Source organism: Malus sylvestris, chromosome 8 (genome assembly GCF_916048215.2).
Source record: "Malus sylvestris chromosome 8, drMalSylv7.2, whole genome shotgun sequence".
Classification (NCBI taxonomy): domain Eukaryota; kingdom Viridiplantae; phylum Streptophyta; class Magnoliopsida; order Rosales; family Rosaceae; genus Malus; species Malus sylvestris.
The window spans coordinates 22,443,575-22,462,809 of record NC_062267.1 but is presented as its reverse complement, the minus strand read 5'-3'; the positions used below and the strand labels follow the sequence as shown (position 1 = coordinate 22,462,809).

Below are 19,235 nucleotides of genomic sequence, written 5' to 3'. Positions count from 1 at the left end.
AGGGTTATCTTCCTTTTTAATCTCTATTTCCTTTTATCCCTTTCTATTTAAACGGTTGCGTTTACGCCACATTTACATCTTATTTTGAATTTTTTATATAGAAAATAAGATAAAAAAAGAGAACATGAGATGATGAAATGGAAGAAGATGATAATAGAATGTGAGAGAATTCTATTCCGATAGAAAGGATGGGACATAATCCTACTCCGGTAGGGCCTCCCGACTCCGGGGTGTGACAGGTCCCCTTGACCCCAGTAATTAATCTTAGAATAGTGTTAGATGGCTGAGTAATGAAATTACCTCAATTGATCCACGACCTAGTGGGTTCTGAACACCCAGGCAGGAAACTGGGGCAAGTTAATAGGGGTATCCGAGATCTGACAGAAACTAACCAATAATCGATGTGGTGGATTTAAGGCGCCAGACAAAGAAATGGGGCTATCTTAAATGAAAATGAGGGGTCAGACAGAACTTGACAATACTCAAAGGAAGTGGGTTAATGGTGCTCAAGCGGCAACCCTGAATTTATTTTAATACTACGGATATAGAATAGGAATCAGAACGTGCAAACAATTAAACAAATCTGAAAAAAAATTGATTAAAATAAATTAACAAACAAAAATTAATGGCACCAACTTGCAGTGCATTACATCACGGATCTCATCGTTTGTGTCTGAGTGTGACTAATTTATTGTTGAGCTTGTGAACTAATTGATTCTCTCTCTCCTTCGTATAAAACTGGTACTGTAAATACCTCTTCCCAAGCATATTCATTTTCCTTAGCTTTGTCCTAATTGATTTTTGCAAAGAAAAAAATGGGTTCAAAAGGTATGATAGAGAAGCCACATGCAGTTTTCATACCGTACCCAGCTCAGGGTCACATAATCCCTATGCTGCAATTAGCCAAGCTCCTCAACTACAAAGGCTTTCACATAACCTTTGTGAACACAGAGTTCAACCACAGACGCCTTCTAAAAGCCCGAGGTCCCAACTCTCTTGATGGCCTCCCCTCCTTTAGGTTCGAAACCATTCCTGATGGCCTCCCTACAACTGATGTCAACGCCACTCAAGACATAACAGCTCTATGCTTTTCCACTACGAAAAATTGCTTAGCACCTTTCAAAGACCTTTTGTCCAAGCTCAATTCCTTGCCCAATTCCCCTCCAGTTACCTGCATGGTTTCTGATGGTGGCATGACCTTCACGCTTGAAGCAGCCCAAGAATTAGGCATTCCAGTTGTTATATTTGCAACAGCAAGTGCTTGCGGTTTGATGGGCTACCTTCAGGTGGGCCCTCTCATCGAAAAGGGCTTAATACCCCTTAAAGGTACACTAACTACAAATTCCTTCCTGAGTGGTCATTTGGTAACACTGACTATGTACTAAACGTGTTAATTTTTTTAAAGAATATTAACACCTTAGAATTGTTTCTCAATTTCATTTGCAGATGAAAGCTACTTGACGAATGGGTATTTGGACACGGTTATAGATTGGATACCAGGCATGAGAGGTATCCGACTGAGGGACATCCCAACCTTCATTAGAACCACAGACCCAAATGACGTCATGATGGAATTTCTTAGGGTTGAAATAGGACGATATCATAGAGCTTCTGCTTTCATTTTGAACACGTTTTATGCCTTTGAACATGAAGTGTTAGATGCACTTTCCACTTTGCTACCACCTATATACTCCGTCGGACCCCTACATCTACAGCTTAATCAGATCCCAGCAGAGAACGAGTTGAAGTCGATTGGATCAAACCTATGGACAGAAGAACCAGAGTGCATTGAATGGCTCGACTCTAAAGAACCCAATTCCGTGGTTTATGTCAATTTCGGAAGCATCACAGTCATGACAGAGGAGCAGCTAACTGAGTTTGCTTGGGGACTTGCAAACAGCAATCAAACATTCCTTTGGGTAATTAGGCCTGACCTTCTTGTTGGGGAATCAGCCGTCATTCCTTCAGAGTTTTCGGAAGAGACCAAAGAAAGAAGTCTAGTGGCAAGTTGGTGCCCTCAACAAGAAGTTCTGAGTCACCCAGCTATCGGAGGGTTCTTGACCCACAGCGGATGGAACTCTATCCTTGAAAGCGTGTGTGGTGGAGTGCCTATGATCTGTTGGCCCTTCTTTGCAGAACAACAAATGAATTGTAGGTTCAGTTGCGAAGTGTGGGGCATAGGCATGGAGATAGAGGGCGATGTTAAAAGAGATTACATAGAAGGACTTGTGAGAAAGATAATGGAGGGAGAGGAAGGCAAAGAGATGCGGAAGAAAGCCCTGGAATGGAAAAAGTTGGCAACGGAGGCCACCACTAGTCCTAATGGCATGTCTTTTGTTGATTTGGACAGAATGGCTAGCCAGGTCCTTCAATCTCCAGTAAATTAGAATTGCTTAAAGTTCTGTCTAGTTATTGCTTTGTATTTCGGCTTAGCTTGATATCAAATTAGTGTTTAGTTGCTTAATAACATGTCGAGTCTGCCATGTTAGCAATTAGATGATTTGTTAAGCTGAGAACTTTAGCCTACAACGATTTGCTCTGTAAGTTGAGAAACTTGCATGCGTATAGTAACTTGTTAAATGATTTGATTGTACTCTATGTTTTGCTAATTAGATTCGTATTCCCTGTATACGAGTGCAAGTCTGAACAAAAATTTAACATAACCATAATATCAGGGACTACCTTGATGCTTGAGATCAATTAATGCATGAATGATTGGTGTTGGTGATACCTATTGAGTTGGAAAACCATGTTATTCGCAGTCACTTAAACGATTAATTCATTAAAAAAAAAATTAATTCAAAACTATTACAATAATTTAACGGATTGGAGAGTTTTAAACCCGAGACGGATGGGTGGAACCCCAACCAATATGCCTTTCTAAATTCATTAAAGCACCTAAATTATCTTCATCTCTTTGCCGCATTATATGTTAGTACACTCCTACGACATCAATATAACTAAAATTACTATTTTTGAAAATAATTGCTGCTTTTTGTACTAGATTTATTGAGCGGATTAATTACACTAACACCTCCTACGATTTATTGTGTTCACAAAAAACCTCTCATGTTTAAAATATTACACTAGCACTTCGTGATGTTCTAATTCTCTTTCACATACCCTTTTAGGTCTGAATTCACCTTAAAATCTTTTCTTAAAGACAAATTTGCCCTCATTGTTAATTAATTTAAAAAATAAAAAAGCCCTAAAAGGACATACAATTAAAAATAAAAATAAAAATTGATTGGATCAAGACTCTTGATATAGAACACATTAGTATCATACCGAATCAGCAAACAAACAAAATCAATGCATGCCAGCCTGTCAGAGTAATGGAAAATGTATATACTCTCGACTGCCGTCCCAAAGATTCTTAGCACTAACGAACGTCATGCTTCATTGGCGTGAATTGCCATATGTACAGTTGGTGTATCGTAAAAGACTTTTCTTCTCGGTCCAAATCTCATTTTCGTTAGATGCTTCATTGGCGTGAATTGCCATATGTACAGTTGGTGTATCGTAAAAGACTTTTCTTCTCGGTCCAAATCTCATTTTCGTTAGATTTGTTATAGAGAGAGAGAGAGAGAGAGAGAGAGAGAGAGAGAGAGAGAGAATGGACTCAAATGGTTTGAAAGAGAAGCCACATGGAGTTTGCATACCATTCCTCATTTTCGTTAGATGCTTCATTGGCGTGAATTGCCATATGTACAGTTGGTGTATCGTAAAAGACTTTTCTTCTCGGTCCAAATCTCATTTTCGTTAGATTTGTTATAGAGAGAGAGAGAGAGAGAGAGAATGGACTCAAATGGTTTGAAAGAGAAGCCACATGGAGTTTGCATACCATTCCCAGCTCAAGGTCACATAACCCCGATGCTCCAGTTAGCCAAACTCCTCAACTACAAAGGCTTTCACATAACCTTTGTCAACACAGCCCCGCGAATCTTAAAAGCGCATGAGAGTTGTATGTTCCAAACTTAGAACATGACAATTCTCATGTATCTTTAAAATACGTAAGGCCTCTAAAATTAATATCAAATAAATATAAGAGTTTAAGTGAAAACCATAACATTCAAACCCTTTCTTAAGCAACCTTTTTTTTAACAACAAAAGTCCCAAAAGTTTAGTTTACATAAGCCAAATGAGTGACGGGTTTAGACAAATATATACAGAAGCAAAGAGGATAAACACAGACAGTTTTCACTGAAACCAAAAAATCAATATTTACATTTCAAAAGTTGATTTTCTAATTCGAAGTTTTTACGTTGACAAGCTACAACCGCACACCTTAGTCCAACTCTTCCATTGTTTCTCGCACAGCACCTGAAAAATGTAGAGGTGAGCATCACATACAATCATTTGCCCCCCCTCGGGAGGACCCTAGCGAGGTTTGAAAATAGATATACCTTTGTACTATGTATAAAGGAAATAATTTGCACAACAAAATGCTTTGGCATGAGTTAAAATTTATTTCATGCTTATAATTAACTATAGTGGGATCCCTGCATTCCATTTGTCCTGACAACCGAACATGCGGCCAACTACCATACCTAAAATAAATTCTCAAGTAATAACAACACAAGGTAGGGTAGTGAGAGTGTCCACTGACAACCTATACCACATAGACACAAGTACCCTCCCCTTACGGTTAATGGTACGAGTCCGTTTGTATAGGACCCTCTGGAGGTTTAGGGGATTGAAGTCCAAGGTAGTCACACAGCCCCCTTCACTCTTAGGTCGTCATTACAATTTAGAACGACATAAATCGCATGCTAGAAAAATCAAACTCTTTTCCCTAACATGCAGTTCTAACACAACAATAAAATTCAATGCATAGCTTGCACATATCCACATTTACATACATAATACATACCGAAAACCACTAACCAGGGTGTCAGTCCCCTCACCTGATTTTCCAAGCTTCAGGTAATAACTCATTTCACAATTGTTCACTCCTATCTCTTGATCTTGCTTAAGCCAAGAAAGTACCTAATTTGAAAAGGAACATATCAATACACAATTCACATGCACCAACATAAGCTAACATGTCTCAATTCCATTTGCACAGTGCATGTATATCCCCAAAATAACTAGATCCATATTTAATCACATGAATCGCAGTTTAATCGACCTTTCCATGAAACCCATTCAGGAGCCATATATCAAACGCCATCCAACAACCACTACACAATTGAATTCTATAACTCCAAATCAAGTAAAATTTTACCTCAATCTTTTTCAGTAATACTGTTCGACCAGCCTTGAGACTTCCAAAACTCTCAATTCAACCATATAGCACTTCAAACATGAATTTTTCAAAGTTATTAACATGAAATCCCCAACCAAAATATAATTTCGAATCTACAAATAAGCTTTGAATTCTTACCTTCATCCGTAGTGCTCAATGTTGTGATCATAGAGGCAAAAATGGACTGTAGTTTTGATGTTTAGAACTTAACTTATGCATTTTTTTCTTTCTTCGACACCCAAAGAGAACCCATAGCTATTTCTTCCCTTTTACCATTTTGGAAACAGGGCAACGAACACCAAAAGATGAAGGACCATCTTACAAACACGTGTTCTCCATTTTTTTTTTTACACACTCACTTTAACCCAAACAAACCTTTTCAAGCTCCAGAAAGCTAAATATGTATGTCTGGGGTTTTACAGACAAAAATGGTATCAGAGCATGGCTTATAACATGTTTTAATAAAAATAAAAAATAAAAATATTTGGTATTTCACAATTTTATTTTTTTGATACATTTGTTTTCTTGTGATATACATTTTCTTGAGTCATGCTTTTTGTTTTAGTTTATTGATTTTGTTGACAAGATGTCGCCACAACCTGAAGACAACCCTTGCACACAACAAAGTTCCCCTGAAGAGCATCATGTCGATTTACCGAACGTCTAGCCAAACCCATAAGTTAATGCACAACAAATGGCTGAGTTATTTCAAGCCTTTTTGGCTAGTCAACTAACAAACCAACGAAATGAGGAAAAAAAAGAAAGTGAGCGAGAAGCTACCTATCTTGATCGTTTCTTGAAATTGAAGCCTACGAAGTTTTGCTATACACCTGATTTTGACAAGGCGGAGACATGGATCAAGAACATAAAAAAGAAGCTTGATATTTTGAAAGTGCCAGCTAAGAATCGAATTCAGTTAGCTACTCATGTAATGGAAGGTGAAGCCGACTCATGGTGGGATACTATCTGTGATCAAAATACAGATAAAGAAATGACTTGGGATGATTTCGAGCAACATTTTTATGATCGATACTTTCCGGTTGCTCTGAAACAAACAAGAATTAAAGAATTCTTTGAGCTGGAGCAAGGCAATATGACAGTGGCTGAATATGTCTCTAAGTATATAGAGTTGGGAAAATATGCTAAGGCTCTAGTAGCTGATGAAAATACGAAAGTAGTAAAGTTTATGTTGGGCTTGAAAGATGGCATCAGAAGGTATATAATGGGTCAAGGCACAAAGACTTATAGGGAGATTGTAGATGCTGCTTATGCACTTGAGCAAGATCATCTCATCTTTTTGAAGAAGAAAGCCTCAGCTGGTGGATCTGTGGGAAACAAGGGTAAAAAGAAGGTGAGAAAAGAATCTGAAAGTTCAAGTGGCAGTGGAAGACCAAGCAAAAGGCCAGCTGGCCTCGAATGTTATTCTTGTTGTGAATTTGGGCATATCAGCCTAAAATCTCCCAAAAGAGAAGGCTCTGGTTCTGTAGTTGTTAATCAACCTCAAGTTCAGCAAGGAGCTAAAACGGAAACAGTTCAGCAACCACAACGTAATCAGCAGGCATCTCAGAAGACTAACCAAGGGAACCAAGGTCGAAGAACTCGAAATCGTGCACCTGTAAAAGTGATAGGAGCATATTTATGCGACTTAGTATGTTTGTTTTCGTGCATTTATGTTCTTAGTTCTTAGTTATGTTAGTAGTTTAAGCCATTTTTGTGTGTTTGTAGGTTCTTTGGGCCAAGGATGCAAGAAGGTGCATTTTGGAGCACTTTGGAGCATTTTTGGGCCAAGATTGGATGGTGCAAACATGGAGACATGAGGATGGACGAATTTGATGATTCAAAGGGCTAGAAATCGCATGTGTGTGTGCAAAGTGTTGGCCTACAACTTCAAACATCATAGCTGCCATGTGATGGCAGAAAATGTGTTTATTGCTAGCTAAATGGATGAAGAACATGCATGTGCAAGTATAAACACCACATGGGCAGCAAGAAGGAAAGAAAACAGCAAAACACACACCACATGGGCAGCAAGGAATCAGAAATTAAAGAATGGAAGAGTGGGAAGTGATGAGGACAACACACACACACACACACGACAATGGAATGGAGTTGGCAGATTTCTACAACATTGGTAGTGAATGGACAGCAAGGAATGACAGAAATTGGACCACTATGAGGTGGATTTCTGGTTGGTCTTCCACTTATAACTTTGGGTGGCTTTGGAATGATTGTTTCTAGGTGGAAAGAGCACAAAAACAGCACACACACATGCAAAATGGAGCTGGCAGCTTCACATCCTTCCATTGCCGTGAGTGCCTTGTCCATTAACTTGCATTGCTTGACATTTTCAACCTCTATATAAACACCATTCAGCCTTCAAGGAAGACACACAGCCATTCATACACATTTCCATTAGTTCCAAGGCTTGCAAAGAAGGAGGAGTGCTTGGAGTTGTGCTAGCCATTCCATTGGAGTTGTTGGAGCATTCTAGGTGTCTTCTACTTTGTTTCTCTATGTTTAATATCAATTGTTTTTGTTTAATTGCAAGTATGAGGAACTAAACCCTTACTTAGCTAGGGTGAAGTTCGAAGCCATGAACATGTTTGAGATATGAATTGATTTCTTCCAATTGTGATTTAATAAGTTGTGAATGCAATTCAATTAACTACTTTCTTCAAAACTAATTCTTGTATGTTGATTACGGATGCATACTTAGTTTTCATGCATGAATTTGATGCTAGGATATAAATGAGTTTCACCTAATCATTACAAGTTTATATTCATTGGTAGTGAAGGTTGCTAGTCACAATCGCGTTAATTGAATTCTTGGCAAACGTATCATGCATTCATAGTTACGAATGCCTCATTAACACTTATGATTTTCATAGAACGTAATGATCTTTGATTGTATCTCTATTATGCATTCATGTAGAGGACTTTTGGAGAATAATTTGGATTGTCGTATGCATTCATCCAATTCAATAAATCAAGGAAAATCTGAGGATTAATTCGTGCATCACGGTTAATCTGGGGTGTTGAGTTTCATAATCTATTGAAAAGCAATTGGAAATCAATTCATGTACAAGTGTGTCATGTGTGAAGAATGGATCTCTAGCTAATCCATAAACCATCTATTTAGTTTTACTTTTTGTTGTTATCTCAATCTCATCCAAACCAATACCTCCCATTTACTTTCTTGTATCTAAGTGTGTTTAAGTTTGTTTAGTTTGTGCCTTAAAGTGTTTTGAACTCTTTGAGTCTAGTTTAGTGTTTTAAAGCCTACTTTTGTGTTTTTAAGTTTCTTCTTATATTCTTGAGTCTTATATTTGTTGATTAGCATCCCTAGTTAATCCCCGGTCTAGAACGATCCCTACTTGCATCATTACTACAATTGTCATCAATAGGGTTTAATTTGTGTGTCAAGTAATTCTCACATCAAATTTTGGCGCCGTTGCCGGGGATTAGCAAAATTGCTAATCCCTTGTGTTTTTGCCGTGTGTTTTTAGTGTAATTTACCTAGTTTCTTATTTTGTTTTGTTTTCTTGGTTTAGGTACTAATGCATGACGCGGAGTTCTCAAACTGTGCATATCTTGGACTTTAACAACGATTTTGAACGTGATTTGAGAAGAAAGAGGAGGCATCCCGAACCTAGTGAACCTAGTTCAAGTTCAGAGGCCGAATCTGAGTTTGAAGAAGTGAAAGAAGAAGTTATGGCAGCAGACAATCGGACCATTAAAGAGCTTTCGGCCTCGGGGTTGACCAATGCTGCACCATTATGCATTCAATACCCCACGGCTGCCCAAGGCAAGACCGATGAATTCGAGTTGAAGTCAAGCTTGTTGCACCACATTCCGAAATACCATGGGCTTTCCATGGAAGAGCCCAACAAGCATCTCAAGGAATTCGAGGTTGTTTGTTCGAGCATGACACCCATAAATGTCGACGGGAACGTTCTGATGATGAAGGCTTTTCCATTCTCACTTTTGGAAAAGGCGAAGGATTGGCTTTACGAGTTAGCACCCGGAACGGTTACATCTTGGGATAGTATGAAAAGAGCTTTCTTGGAGAAGTTTTTCCCAACTTCAAGAGTCATTCTCTTGAGGAAACGGATTAGTGGCATCCAACAAGATCGAGGTGAATCATTTCCTTCTTATTATGAACGTTTTAAATCACTTGTTGCTTCTTGTCCACAGCATCAAATGAAGGAGGAGCTGCTCATTCAATACTTCTACGAAGGACTCCTTCCCATGGAACGCCAAATGCTTGATGCCTCGGCGGGATGTGCGTTGGTGGATAAAACTCCGGGGGCTGCAAAAGTTCTAATTGCCAACCGAGCACATAATGCACAACAATACGAAGGTGTTGGACAAAGAGACCCCCCATGGCCACAAGTGAATGAGGTAAGTTCTATGCCCGAAATTCAATCCCAATTAGCTAACCTTACTTCTATTGTTTCTCAGTTGGCTGAGGGAATGAAGATTCATGGACCAAGTGTGTGTGGCGTGTGCTCTATGCAAGGACATGCCAATGATCAATGCCCTCAATTGATTGAGAATGGCGGTTGGGAATCTGCCAATGCCGTGGGTTTTGGGAACCAAAATCAACCACGCCATGATCCATACTCTAATACCTACAATCCGGGGTGGAGGGACCATCCAAATTTCAAATGGCGGGATCCTCAACAACCCCAACAACAAGGAGGATTTAGGCAGCAACCACCGGGCTTTTATACAAAGCCATTCGTCCCCAATCAAAACCAAGTGCAATCTGCCCCAACAACCTCAGGTATGTCTTTGGATAATGATCAAGTTGTTAAGTTACTTACTACTTTGACGCAGGAAGTACAAACTCAAAATAAGGAGAGACAAATCCAAGACAAACGGGTGGACAATTTGGAGAAGCAAATGGGTCAAATTGCAGAATTTATGGGGCAAATTAGAGAACAAGGCAGATTGCCTAGTTCAACCGTTATGAACCCAAAGGGAGGATTTGAAACCGCTAAGGCCATCATGTTAAAAAGTGGTAAACAGGTTGGAACGGACTCAAATACATCCAAATCAAGTCAAGACGAGGAGGACAAGTTGCTGCAAGAAGAAGCACAGGGAGCAAAGCCCAAGGCCAAGGATGACCAAACCTTGCCGAATTCATCTAGTCCTCCTAAACCGTCCCAAACCACCAAGGTAAGTCCCAATTCAACTTTTTCTAGTTCTATTCCACTAAATGTGCCCTTTCCTGGCAGGTTTAGGCAATCAAAGAAGGAAGAAGCTGAGAAGGACATTCTAGATACCTTTCGGAAAGTTCAAGTCAATATCCCGCTCCTTGATGCGATTAAGCAAGTCCCGAGGTATGCTAAGTTTTTGAAAGAACTTTGTACAACAAGGAGAAGGATTTTGAACAAAGAGGTGGTTCAAGTAAGTGAAAATGTCTCTGCTGTGTTACAAAGGAAATTACCCCCTAAATGCAAAGATCCGGGTAGTTTTACAATTCCGTGCGTTATTGGTAATACTAAGTTTGAACAATGCATGTTAGACTTAGGGGCTTCAATTAATGTTATGCCATACTCTATTTATGCATCTATGAACTTAGGTGAGCTTAAAAATGATGGTGTGATAATTCAATTAGCCGATCGTTCTAATGCATATCCAAAGGGTGCTTTGGAAGATGTTTTGGTGCAGGTTGGTAACTTGATTTTTCCAGCGGATTTCTATGTGCTTGACATGGAAGATTCACCCCATTCCACCCCATTGCCGATTCTATTAGGGAGGCCCTTCATGAAAACAGCCCGCACCAAGATAGATGTGTTTAAAGGAACTTTAACGATGGAATTTGATGGGGAAGTCATTGATTTCAATCTTTCTGAAAGTATTAAATTTCCTAAAGACGATCATTCTTGCTTTTCTATTGATATAATTGATGATTTGGCGCAGGATTTTCTCGATTGTTTGGAGAGGGATACACTTGAAACAACAATTGCACAAGGAATTGGGCAAAAATCTGGTTTTGCCGTGCCTAGAAGTGTGGAGGAGGCCGAGATAGTGGCTGCCCTTGAGTCACTACCTTAATATCATGGTAAGCCTTCTAACCCAATTTCAATTTCAGTCTCTACTAATAAGTTGTTACACTCAGTAACTCAGGCACCCGTACTTGAGCTTAAACCGTTGCCCGATCATTTAAAGTACGTCTTTCTGGGAGATAACGAGACATTGCCCGTCATTGTCTCCTCATCACTCACGACCATAGAGGAGGAGAAGTTGATTCGAGTGTTGAAAGAGCACAAGACGGCCATTGGGTGGACTTTGGCCGATATTAGGGGAATTAGCCCGACTACGTGCATGCATCGCATACTTCTAGAGGAGGGGGCTAAACCAACTCGAGAGGCTCAGCGCCGTCTCAACCCTCCAATGATGGAAGTTGTGAAAAAGGAGATTATCAAACTTCTTGATTGTGGAGTAATTTATCCGATCTCTGATAGTCGTTGGGTATCACCGGTGCAATGTGTTCCAAAGAAGTCCGGAGTGACAGTGGTGAAAAATGCCGAGAATGAGCTTATGCCAACCCGTATCCAAACAGGTTGGAGAGTGTGCATTGATTATAGGAAGCTCAACGCCACCACAAGGAAGGACCACTTCCCTTTGCCGTTCATTGATCAAATGCTTGAAAGGTTAGCCGGTCATTCTTTTTATTGTTTCCTTGATGGTTATTCTGGATATAATCAGATTGTCATAGCGCTGGATGACCAAGAAAAGACAACTTTTACATGCCCCTTTGGTACTTTTGCTTATCGTCGCATGCCTTTTGGTTTATGCAATGCTCCGGCCACGTTTCAAAGGTGTATGGTAAGTATCTTTTCAGATTTTGTGGAAAAGATTATTGAGGTATTTATGGATGATTTCAGTGTGTTTGGTGATTCATTTGATGGTTGTTTGGAAAATCTCACAAAAATTTTGAAACGATGTGTAGAAACTAACCTTGTGCTTAATTGGGAAAAATGTCACTTTATGGTTAGACAAGGCATAGTTCTAGGGCATATTGTTTCAGAAAGAGGAATTGAAGTGGATAAATCAAAAATAGATCTTATACGCTACTTACCCTCTCCTACTTCGGTTCGAGAGATTCGTTCGTTTCTTGGTCATGCAGGATTTTATAGGCGATTTATCAAGGACTTCTCCAAGATCTCAAACCCTCTTTGCCGTCTCCTCCAGAAAGATGTGGCATTTGACTTCAACGAGGAGTGTGAGAAGGCGTTCAATCACCTCAAAGAAATGCTAACTTCGGCCCCTATCATAGTTCCACCGGATTGGAGCTTTCCTTTTGAGCTTATGTGTGATGCTTCCGATTATGCATTAGGAGCTGTTTTGGGGCAAAGGAAGGAAAAGAGGCCGCATGTTATCTATTATGCCTCTCGGACTTTAAATGATGCACAATTGAATTATTCTACCACTGAAAAAGAACTTCTTGCTGTTGTATTTGCTTTAGATAAATTCCGTTCTTATTTGCTTGGTACTAAAGTTATTATTTATACTGACCATGCAGCATTGAAGTATTTATTCACCAAGAAGGAAGCCAAACCACGACTCATTCGTTGGATGCTTCTTCTCTAAGAGTTCGATATCGAAATCCGGGATAAGAAGGGAAGTGAAACGTGGTGGCTGACCACTTGAGCCGTATGGTGCATGAGGAGGATGTCGTGCCTATCATAGAGACATTCCCAGATGAACAACTGATGTCCGTCAAGGTAAGTGAACCGTGGTATGCTGATTTGGTGAATTATTTGGTGTCTAAACATGTTCCTAGTGAATTACTTAAACACCAATGTGATAAATTGAAGAAAGAGGCACGGTTTTATGTGTGGGATGACCCGTATTTATGGAAATATTGCCCTGACCAAGTTATACGTAGGTGTGTACACGATTCTGAGTTTAATGTTATTCTAACCTTTTGTCACACTTATGCTTGTGGGGGACACTTTGGCACTCAAAGAACAGCACTTAAGGTGTTAGAATGTGGTTTCTATTGGTATACCATCTTTAGGGACGCTAGAACATTTTGCATGTCTTGTGATAGATGCCAAAGAACGGGCAATATTGGTCCTAAACAACAAATGCCGCAAACCCCCATTTTTAGTGTTGAAATCTTTGATGTTTGGGGTATAGATTTCATGGGTCCTTTCCCTCCATCTTTTGGTTTCACTTATATCTTGCTAGCTGTTGATTATGTTTCCAAATGGGTAGAAGCCAAAGCCACCCGAACTAACGATTCAAAGGTTGTTGCAGATTTTGTGAAAACTAATATCTTTGCTAGGTTTGGCATGCCTAGAGTTCTCATTAGTGATGGAGGCTCTCACTTTTGTAATCGAACCATTGAAGCTTTGCTCAAGAAGTACAAAGTGACGCATAAGGTATCCACCCCTTATCATCCTCAAACCAATGGGCAAGCGGAAGTTTCAAATCGGGAGATCAAGCAAATTCTTGAGAAAACCGTGGGGCCTTCAAGGAGAGATTGGAGTTTGCGCTTGGACGATGCATTGTGGGCCTATCGTACGGCCTACAAAACCCCTCTAGGTATGTCACCTTTTCGCCTCATTTATGGTAAACCATGTCATTTGCCCGTTGAATTGGAACATAGGGCGCATTGGGCTGTGAAGACCTTCAACATGGACATAGATGCAGCCGGGGTGCATAGAAAGCTCCAACTAAATGAACTCGAGGAGATTAGGCATGACGCTTATGAGAACGCTCGAATTTACAAGGACAAGACCAAGGCGTATCATGACAAGATGCTTCGTACCAAAACATTCTCCAAGGGGCAGAAAGTGCTCCTATTTGACTCTCGCCTTCGGTTATTCCCCGGTAAGTTACGTTCCAAGTGGATTGGGCCATTTATTGTTACTAATGTCTTTCCTCATGGTGCAGTCCAAGTCCAAAGCTTGAAAACAGGACATGAAATCAAGGTTAATGGGCATCGATTGAAGCCCTATTACGACCTGTTTGAGGAGCATGTGGTGGAGGATCTATCCCTCCATGCCGTGGGCACCAAAGATCATTGATGAATGATAGACGTCCGGCTGCACGACGTTAAAGAAAGGGCTTCTTGGGAGGCAACCCATGGAAATAAAGAAGACCTAGGAATTTCCGACTCCAAAACCAGGTGTTTGCGTTCTTTAACCCTCATCTCTGTTGCTTTTACTTTGCCATGTTTATCATGTTTCCTCGTTGTTTGTTTGTTTGCTTTTGTGTAAGTTTATGTTTGAAACATTGAGGACAATGTTAGATTTAAGTGTGGGGGGGGTAAACAAGTTGCTGTTGCATGATTTTCGTGGGATTTTATTCACCTATCACTTACAATGTTGTTTCTTGCTGTTTTTAAGCATGTTAGTATGTTTTGACATAAAAATCCGAAAATTTGACAAAAGTTTGAAAAAAAAATTGTTTTGAAAAAGCCAAAAAGAGTTGTTTTTGTGTGTTTGTTTGTGTCTTAGGGTACCTTCCAACACAATAATGAGGATTTGGTTTGTTAATTGCATGACTGTTAAAGAAAGTTATAAACATGGATGGAAGTTTGATATGCTCTTGATTTATGCTTGGTTATAGTTATAGTTTACGAATTCACATGTAATCACAAAGAAAAAAATCAGTTTTTGTAACATGCTTGAAGGAAGGAACTCAAACTAACACTACAACCTTGAGAGACTTGAGCCTAATACGTTCTTTGGAGAGTTATTAATCTGTGCATTTTTGTTTTCTAAAGTCGTTGCATGATCTAATCATTCTTTGCTTGGTTGCTACTTAGAAGGCGTTTCATCATTTAGTTCCAAATACTAGAACTTATGCCCGTTCCATTCAAAGCATGACATTGATTTGCATCACACATATTCAAGATGAAGTTGTGTAGTGAACTAGAGCCAAAAAGCTTATCCCGTGCATATTTGTTTAAGTTTAACCCCGTTGAGCCTTGTTTAGCCTGTTTTCTTTGTTAAACCACATTTCCCTTACCTAGCCTAGATTAGGACTATCCATACCCTTGTTTTTAAAGCATAATGAAGCATGACTTAAAATGAATTCCTTTTGATTGTCCTTATGCAGAAAACAAGTGTGGGGGAATGAGATTTTTTGTGTTTTGTGTGCCAAAAGAAAGTAATAAGGCACGGGTTAGAAAAGAAAAAGAGAAAAAGAAAAGAAAAAGAGTTTGAAATAAGTGAGGAAAGGCTCACAAGTGTTGTTTGTTGTAGAAAGGGTCCAAAAAGTTGAAATCGGCCCTAAAAAGTTGAATGAATAACCCCATTGTGTTTAAAGTTAGTTGCTGCATTCAAAGGGAATTCTAAGCATCAATTTCATTACTTTGCTTATTATGCTTTAAAAACGTTTGTTTCCTTACCTTTCATTGTTAGCCAATCACCCCTAACCCCGTTACAACCCTTAACTTCAATCTTGAGTGTTATGTGTTTCAATATGTGGAGTTTGGGATTGGTACGAGCATATGGTGTCCCTGGTTCTCGCATCTAAGTAGTAGCATTCCAGTCATGAGATCATATCTATACATGCTTAATAACTCCAGAAATTACTTTCTTTGCTATAAACATATGTGAGTGTTCGTTTTCATGTTTACATCAATCTTCTCACATACACCTAGTGTAGGGTGAGTAGTCAGAAAATCGGAGTGAAAATAAGAGTGTATCTTGTAAGGAATTGAGCAAATTCTCTAAGGCATGTTACTACATTCAAAACATCGTTTTAATTGGTTATATGTGAACTAGTATGTGGTGACTATGATTAAGTATGTGCTCAAGGGCAGGGAAGGCCAAAATATGTGGTTATGATGATCTTTTGCATGTCATGTTGCATTGAAAATCCCTAAGGTAAATGTTGGAAGGTTTAGGTTTTGTTTTGTTCTTATGTTTTGTTTCTTTGTTTTGCTCGAGGACTAGCAAAAGCTAAGTGTGGGGGAATTTGATAGGAGCATATTTATGCGACTTAGTATGTTTGTTTTCGTGCATTTATGTTCTTAGTTCTTAGTTATGTTAGTAGTTTAAGCCATTTTTGTGTGTTTGTAGGTTCTTTGGGCCAAGGATGCAAGAAGGTGCATTTTGGAGCACTTTGGAGCATTTTTGGGCCAAGATTGGATGGTGCAAACATGGAGACATGAGGATGGACGAATTTGATGATTCAAAGGGCTAGAAATCTGCATGTGTGTGTGCAAAGTGTTGGCCTACAACTTCAAACATCATAGCTGCCATGTGATGGCAGAAAATGTGTTTATTGCTAGCTAAATGGATGAAGAACATGCATGTGCAAGTATAAACACCACATGGGCAGCAAGAAGGAAAGAAAACAGCAAAACACACACCACATGGGCAGCAAGGAATCAGAAATTAAAGAATGGAAGAGTGGGAAGTGATGAGGACAACACACACACACACACACGGCAATGGAATGGAGTTGGCAAATTTCTACAACATTGGTAGTGAATGGACAGCAAGGAATGATAGAAATTGGACCACTATGAGGTGGATTTCTGGTTGGTCTTCCACTTATAACTTTGGGTGGCTTTGGAATGATTGTTTCTAGGTGGAAAGAGCACAAAAAACAGCACACACACATGCAAAATGGAGCTGGCAGCTTCACATCCTTCCATTGCCGTGAGTGCCTTGTCCATTACCTTGCATTGCTTGACATTTTCAACCTCTATATAAACACCATTCAGCCTTCAAGGAAGACACACAGCCATTCATACACATTTCCATTAGTTCCAAGGCTTGCAAAGAAGGAGGAGTGCTTGGAGTTGTGCTAGCCATTCCATTGGAGTTGTTGGAGCATTCTAGGTGTCTTCTACTTTGTTTCTCTATGTTTAATATCAATTGTTTTTGTTTAATTGCAAGTATGAGGAACTAAACCCTTACTTAGCTAGGGTGAAGTTCGAAGCCATGAACATGTTTGAGATATGAATTGATTTCTTCCAATTGTGATTTAATAAGTTGTGAATGCAATTCAATTAACTACTTTCTTCAAAACTAATTCTTATATGTTGATTATGGATGCATACTTAGTTTTCATGCATGAATTTGATGCTAGGATATAAATGAGTTTCACCTAATCGTTACAAGTTTATATTCATTGGTAGTGAAGGTTGCTAGTCACAATCGCGTTAATTGAATTCTTGGCAAACGTATCATGCATTCATAGTTACGAATGCCTCGTTAACACTTATGATTTTCATAGAACGTAATGATCTTTGATTGTATCTCTATTATGCATTCATGTAGAGGACTTTTGGAGAATAATTTGGATTTTCGTATGCATTCATCCAATTCAATAAATCAAGGAAAATCTGAGGATTAATTCGTGCATCACGGTTAATTTGGGGTGTTGAGTTTCATAATCTATTGAAAAGCAATTGGAAATCAATTCATGTACAAGTGTGTCATGTGTGAAGAATGGATCTCTAGCTAATCCATAAACCATCTATTTAGTTTTACTTTTTGTTGTTATCTCAATCTCATCCAAACCAATACCTCCCATTTACTTTCTTGTATCGAAGTGTGTTTAAGTTTGTTTAGTTTGTGCCTTAAAGTGTTTTGAACTCTTTGAGTCTAGTTTAGTGTTTTAAAGCCTACTTTTGTGTTTTTAAGTTTCTTCTTATATTCTTGAGTCTTATATTTGTTGATTAGCATCCCTAGTTAATCCCCGGTCTAGAACGATCCCTACTTGCATCATTACTACAATTGTCATCAATAGGGTTTAATTTGTGTGTCAAGTAATTCTCACATCAAAAAGAAAGTGGCAAAGTGTATGCTTTGACTGAAGATGATGAAGCTATCGCAAATAACAAGATGGTGCTGAATGGTACGATTCTCTTCTCAAATACCAAAGCCAGAATATTGTTTGATACTGATGCATCACATTCATTTATATATGTATGGTTGGCTAGTTCTTTAGGGTTGAAATCTGAACCAGTGACGAAACCTTTGACCCTAAGTGTACCGTTGCTGGGGAAAATATCTATAAATCAAATATTTATGGGGTGTAAGTTAATGGTGAAAGATCAAGTTCTTACAGTAGACTTGTACCATTTAGAAAAGATGAAGTATGAACTGAGTCTAGGAAGGGATTGGTTAAGAAAATACCAAGCCCAAATTGATTGTGGAAGGAGAAAAGTCAGAATTGTGACCCCAGAAAGGATGGAAATCTCTCTAAGGGTGAATGAAAGTTGCACAACACCGAGTTTATTATTGAAGAATTGTTTCCAGAACAATAAGGTATTATTATGTTATGCACTCATCGTGTCTATTGAAGAGAATACTAATGAGTGGAGGATGATCCCGGTAGTTGATGAATTTCCTGAAGTGTTTCCAGAAGACTTACTAGGTTTTCCGCCACATCGAGAAGTGGAGTTCAAAATTGATTTGGTACCAGGAACTGAACCCATCTCTTTGCCAACATATAGGATGTCACCGATGGAATTGAAGGAACTTAAGGTGCAATTAGAAGAGTTACTTCATAAAGGATTTGTAAGATAAAGTACTTCACCTTGGGGAACACCGGTTCTATTTGTAAGGAAACAAGATGGGACCTTAAGATTATGCACTGATTATCGAAGGTTGAATTTGGTGACAATAAAGAACAAGTATCCTTTGGCAAGGATTGACCAATTGTTTGATTAACTTGTTGGGGCACTGTACTTCTCAAAGATCGACTTAAGGTCTGGTTATCATCAGGTAAGGGTTCGAAAAGAAGATATTCGTAAAACAGCTTTCCGCACTCGCTATGGTCTTTATGAATTTGTTGTTATGCCATTTGGATTGACAAATGCACCTGCTGCATTCATGGACCTCATGAATCGTCTATTTCGACCCTACTTGGATAAGTTTGTGATTGTTTTCATCGACGACATTCTTGTGTATTCTAAGACTCGAGATGAACATGACAATTCTCATGTATTTTAAAATACGTAAGGCCTCTAAAATTAATATCAAATAAATACACAAAAGTC

The 19,235-nt window shown here is 39.0% G+C and overlaps 4 protein-coding genes across 4 annotated transcripts; all 4 read left to right on the top strand.

The window, feature by feature from the left end:
• The first annotated feature begins 687 nt into the window (after positions 1–687).
• Positions 688–2,629, top strand: LOC126631999 ((R)-mandelonitrile beta-glucosyltransferase-like). The gene is made up of 2 exons (XM_050302212.1): positions 688–1,326; positions 1,447–2,629. The coding sequence occupies exons 1-2, from the start codon at positions 816–818 to the stop codon at positions 2,385–2,387; spliced, it is 1,452 nt and encodes a 483-aa protein (XP_050158169.1). The 5' UTR covers positions 688–815; the 3' UTR covers positions 2,388–2,629.
• Positions 2,630–5,942: 3,313 nt separating this feature from the next.
• Positions 5,943–7,801, top strand: LOC126631444 (uncharacterized). The gene is made up of 2 exons (XM_050301571.1): positions 5,943–6,837; positions 7,797–7,801. The coding sequence occupies exons 1-2, from the start codon at positions 5,943–5,945 to the stop codon at positions 7,799–7,801; spliced, it is 900 nt and encodes a 299-aa protein (XP_050157528.1).
• On the top strand, positions 7,109–11,339 carry LOC126631998 (uncharacterized). Its single transcript, XM_050302211.1, has 2 exons — positions 7,109–7,739; positions 8,800–11,339. The coding sequence occupies exon 2, from the start codon at positions 8,810–8,812 to the stop codon at positions 11,309–11,311; it is 2,502 nt and encodes an 833-aa protein (XP_050158168.1). The 5' UTR covers positions 7,109–7,739; positions 8,800–8,809; the 3' UTR covers positions 11,312–11,339.
• A 2,563-nt stretch (positions 11,340–13,902) lies between these two features.
• Positions 13,903–14,295, top strand: LOC126631443 (uncharacterized). The gene is made up of 2 exons (XM_050301570.1): positions 13,903–14,098; positions 14,162–14,295. The coding sequence occupies exons 1-2, from the start codon at positions 13,903–13,905 to the stop codon at positions 14,293–14,295; spliced, it is 330 nt and encodes a 109-aa protein (XP_050157527.1).
• Positions 14,296–19,235: the final 4,940 nt, after the last annotated feature.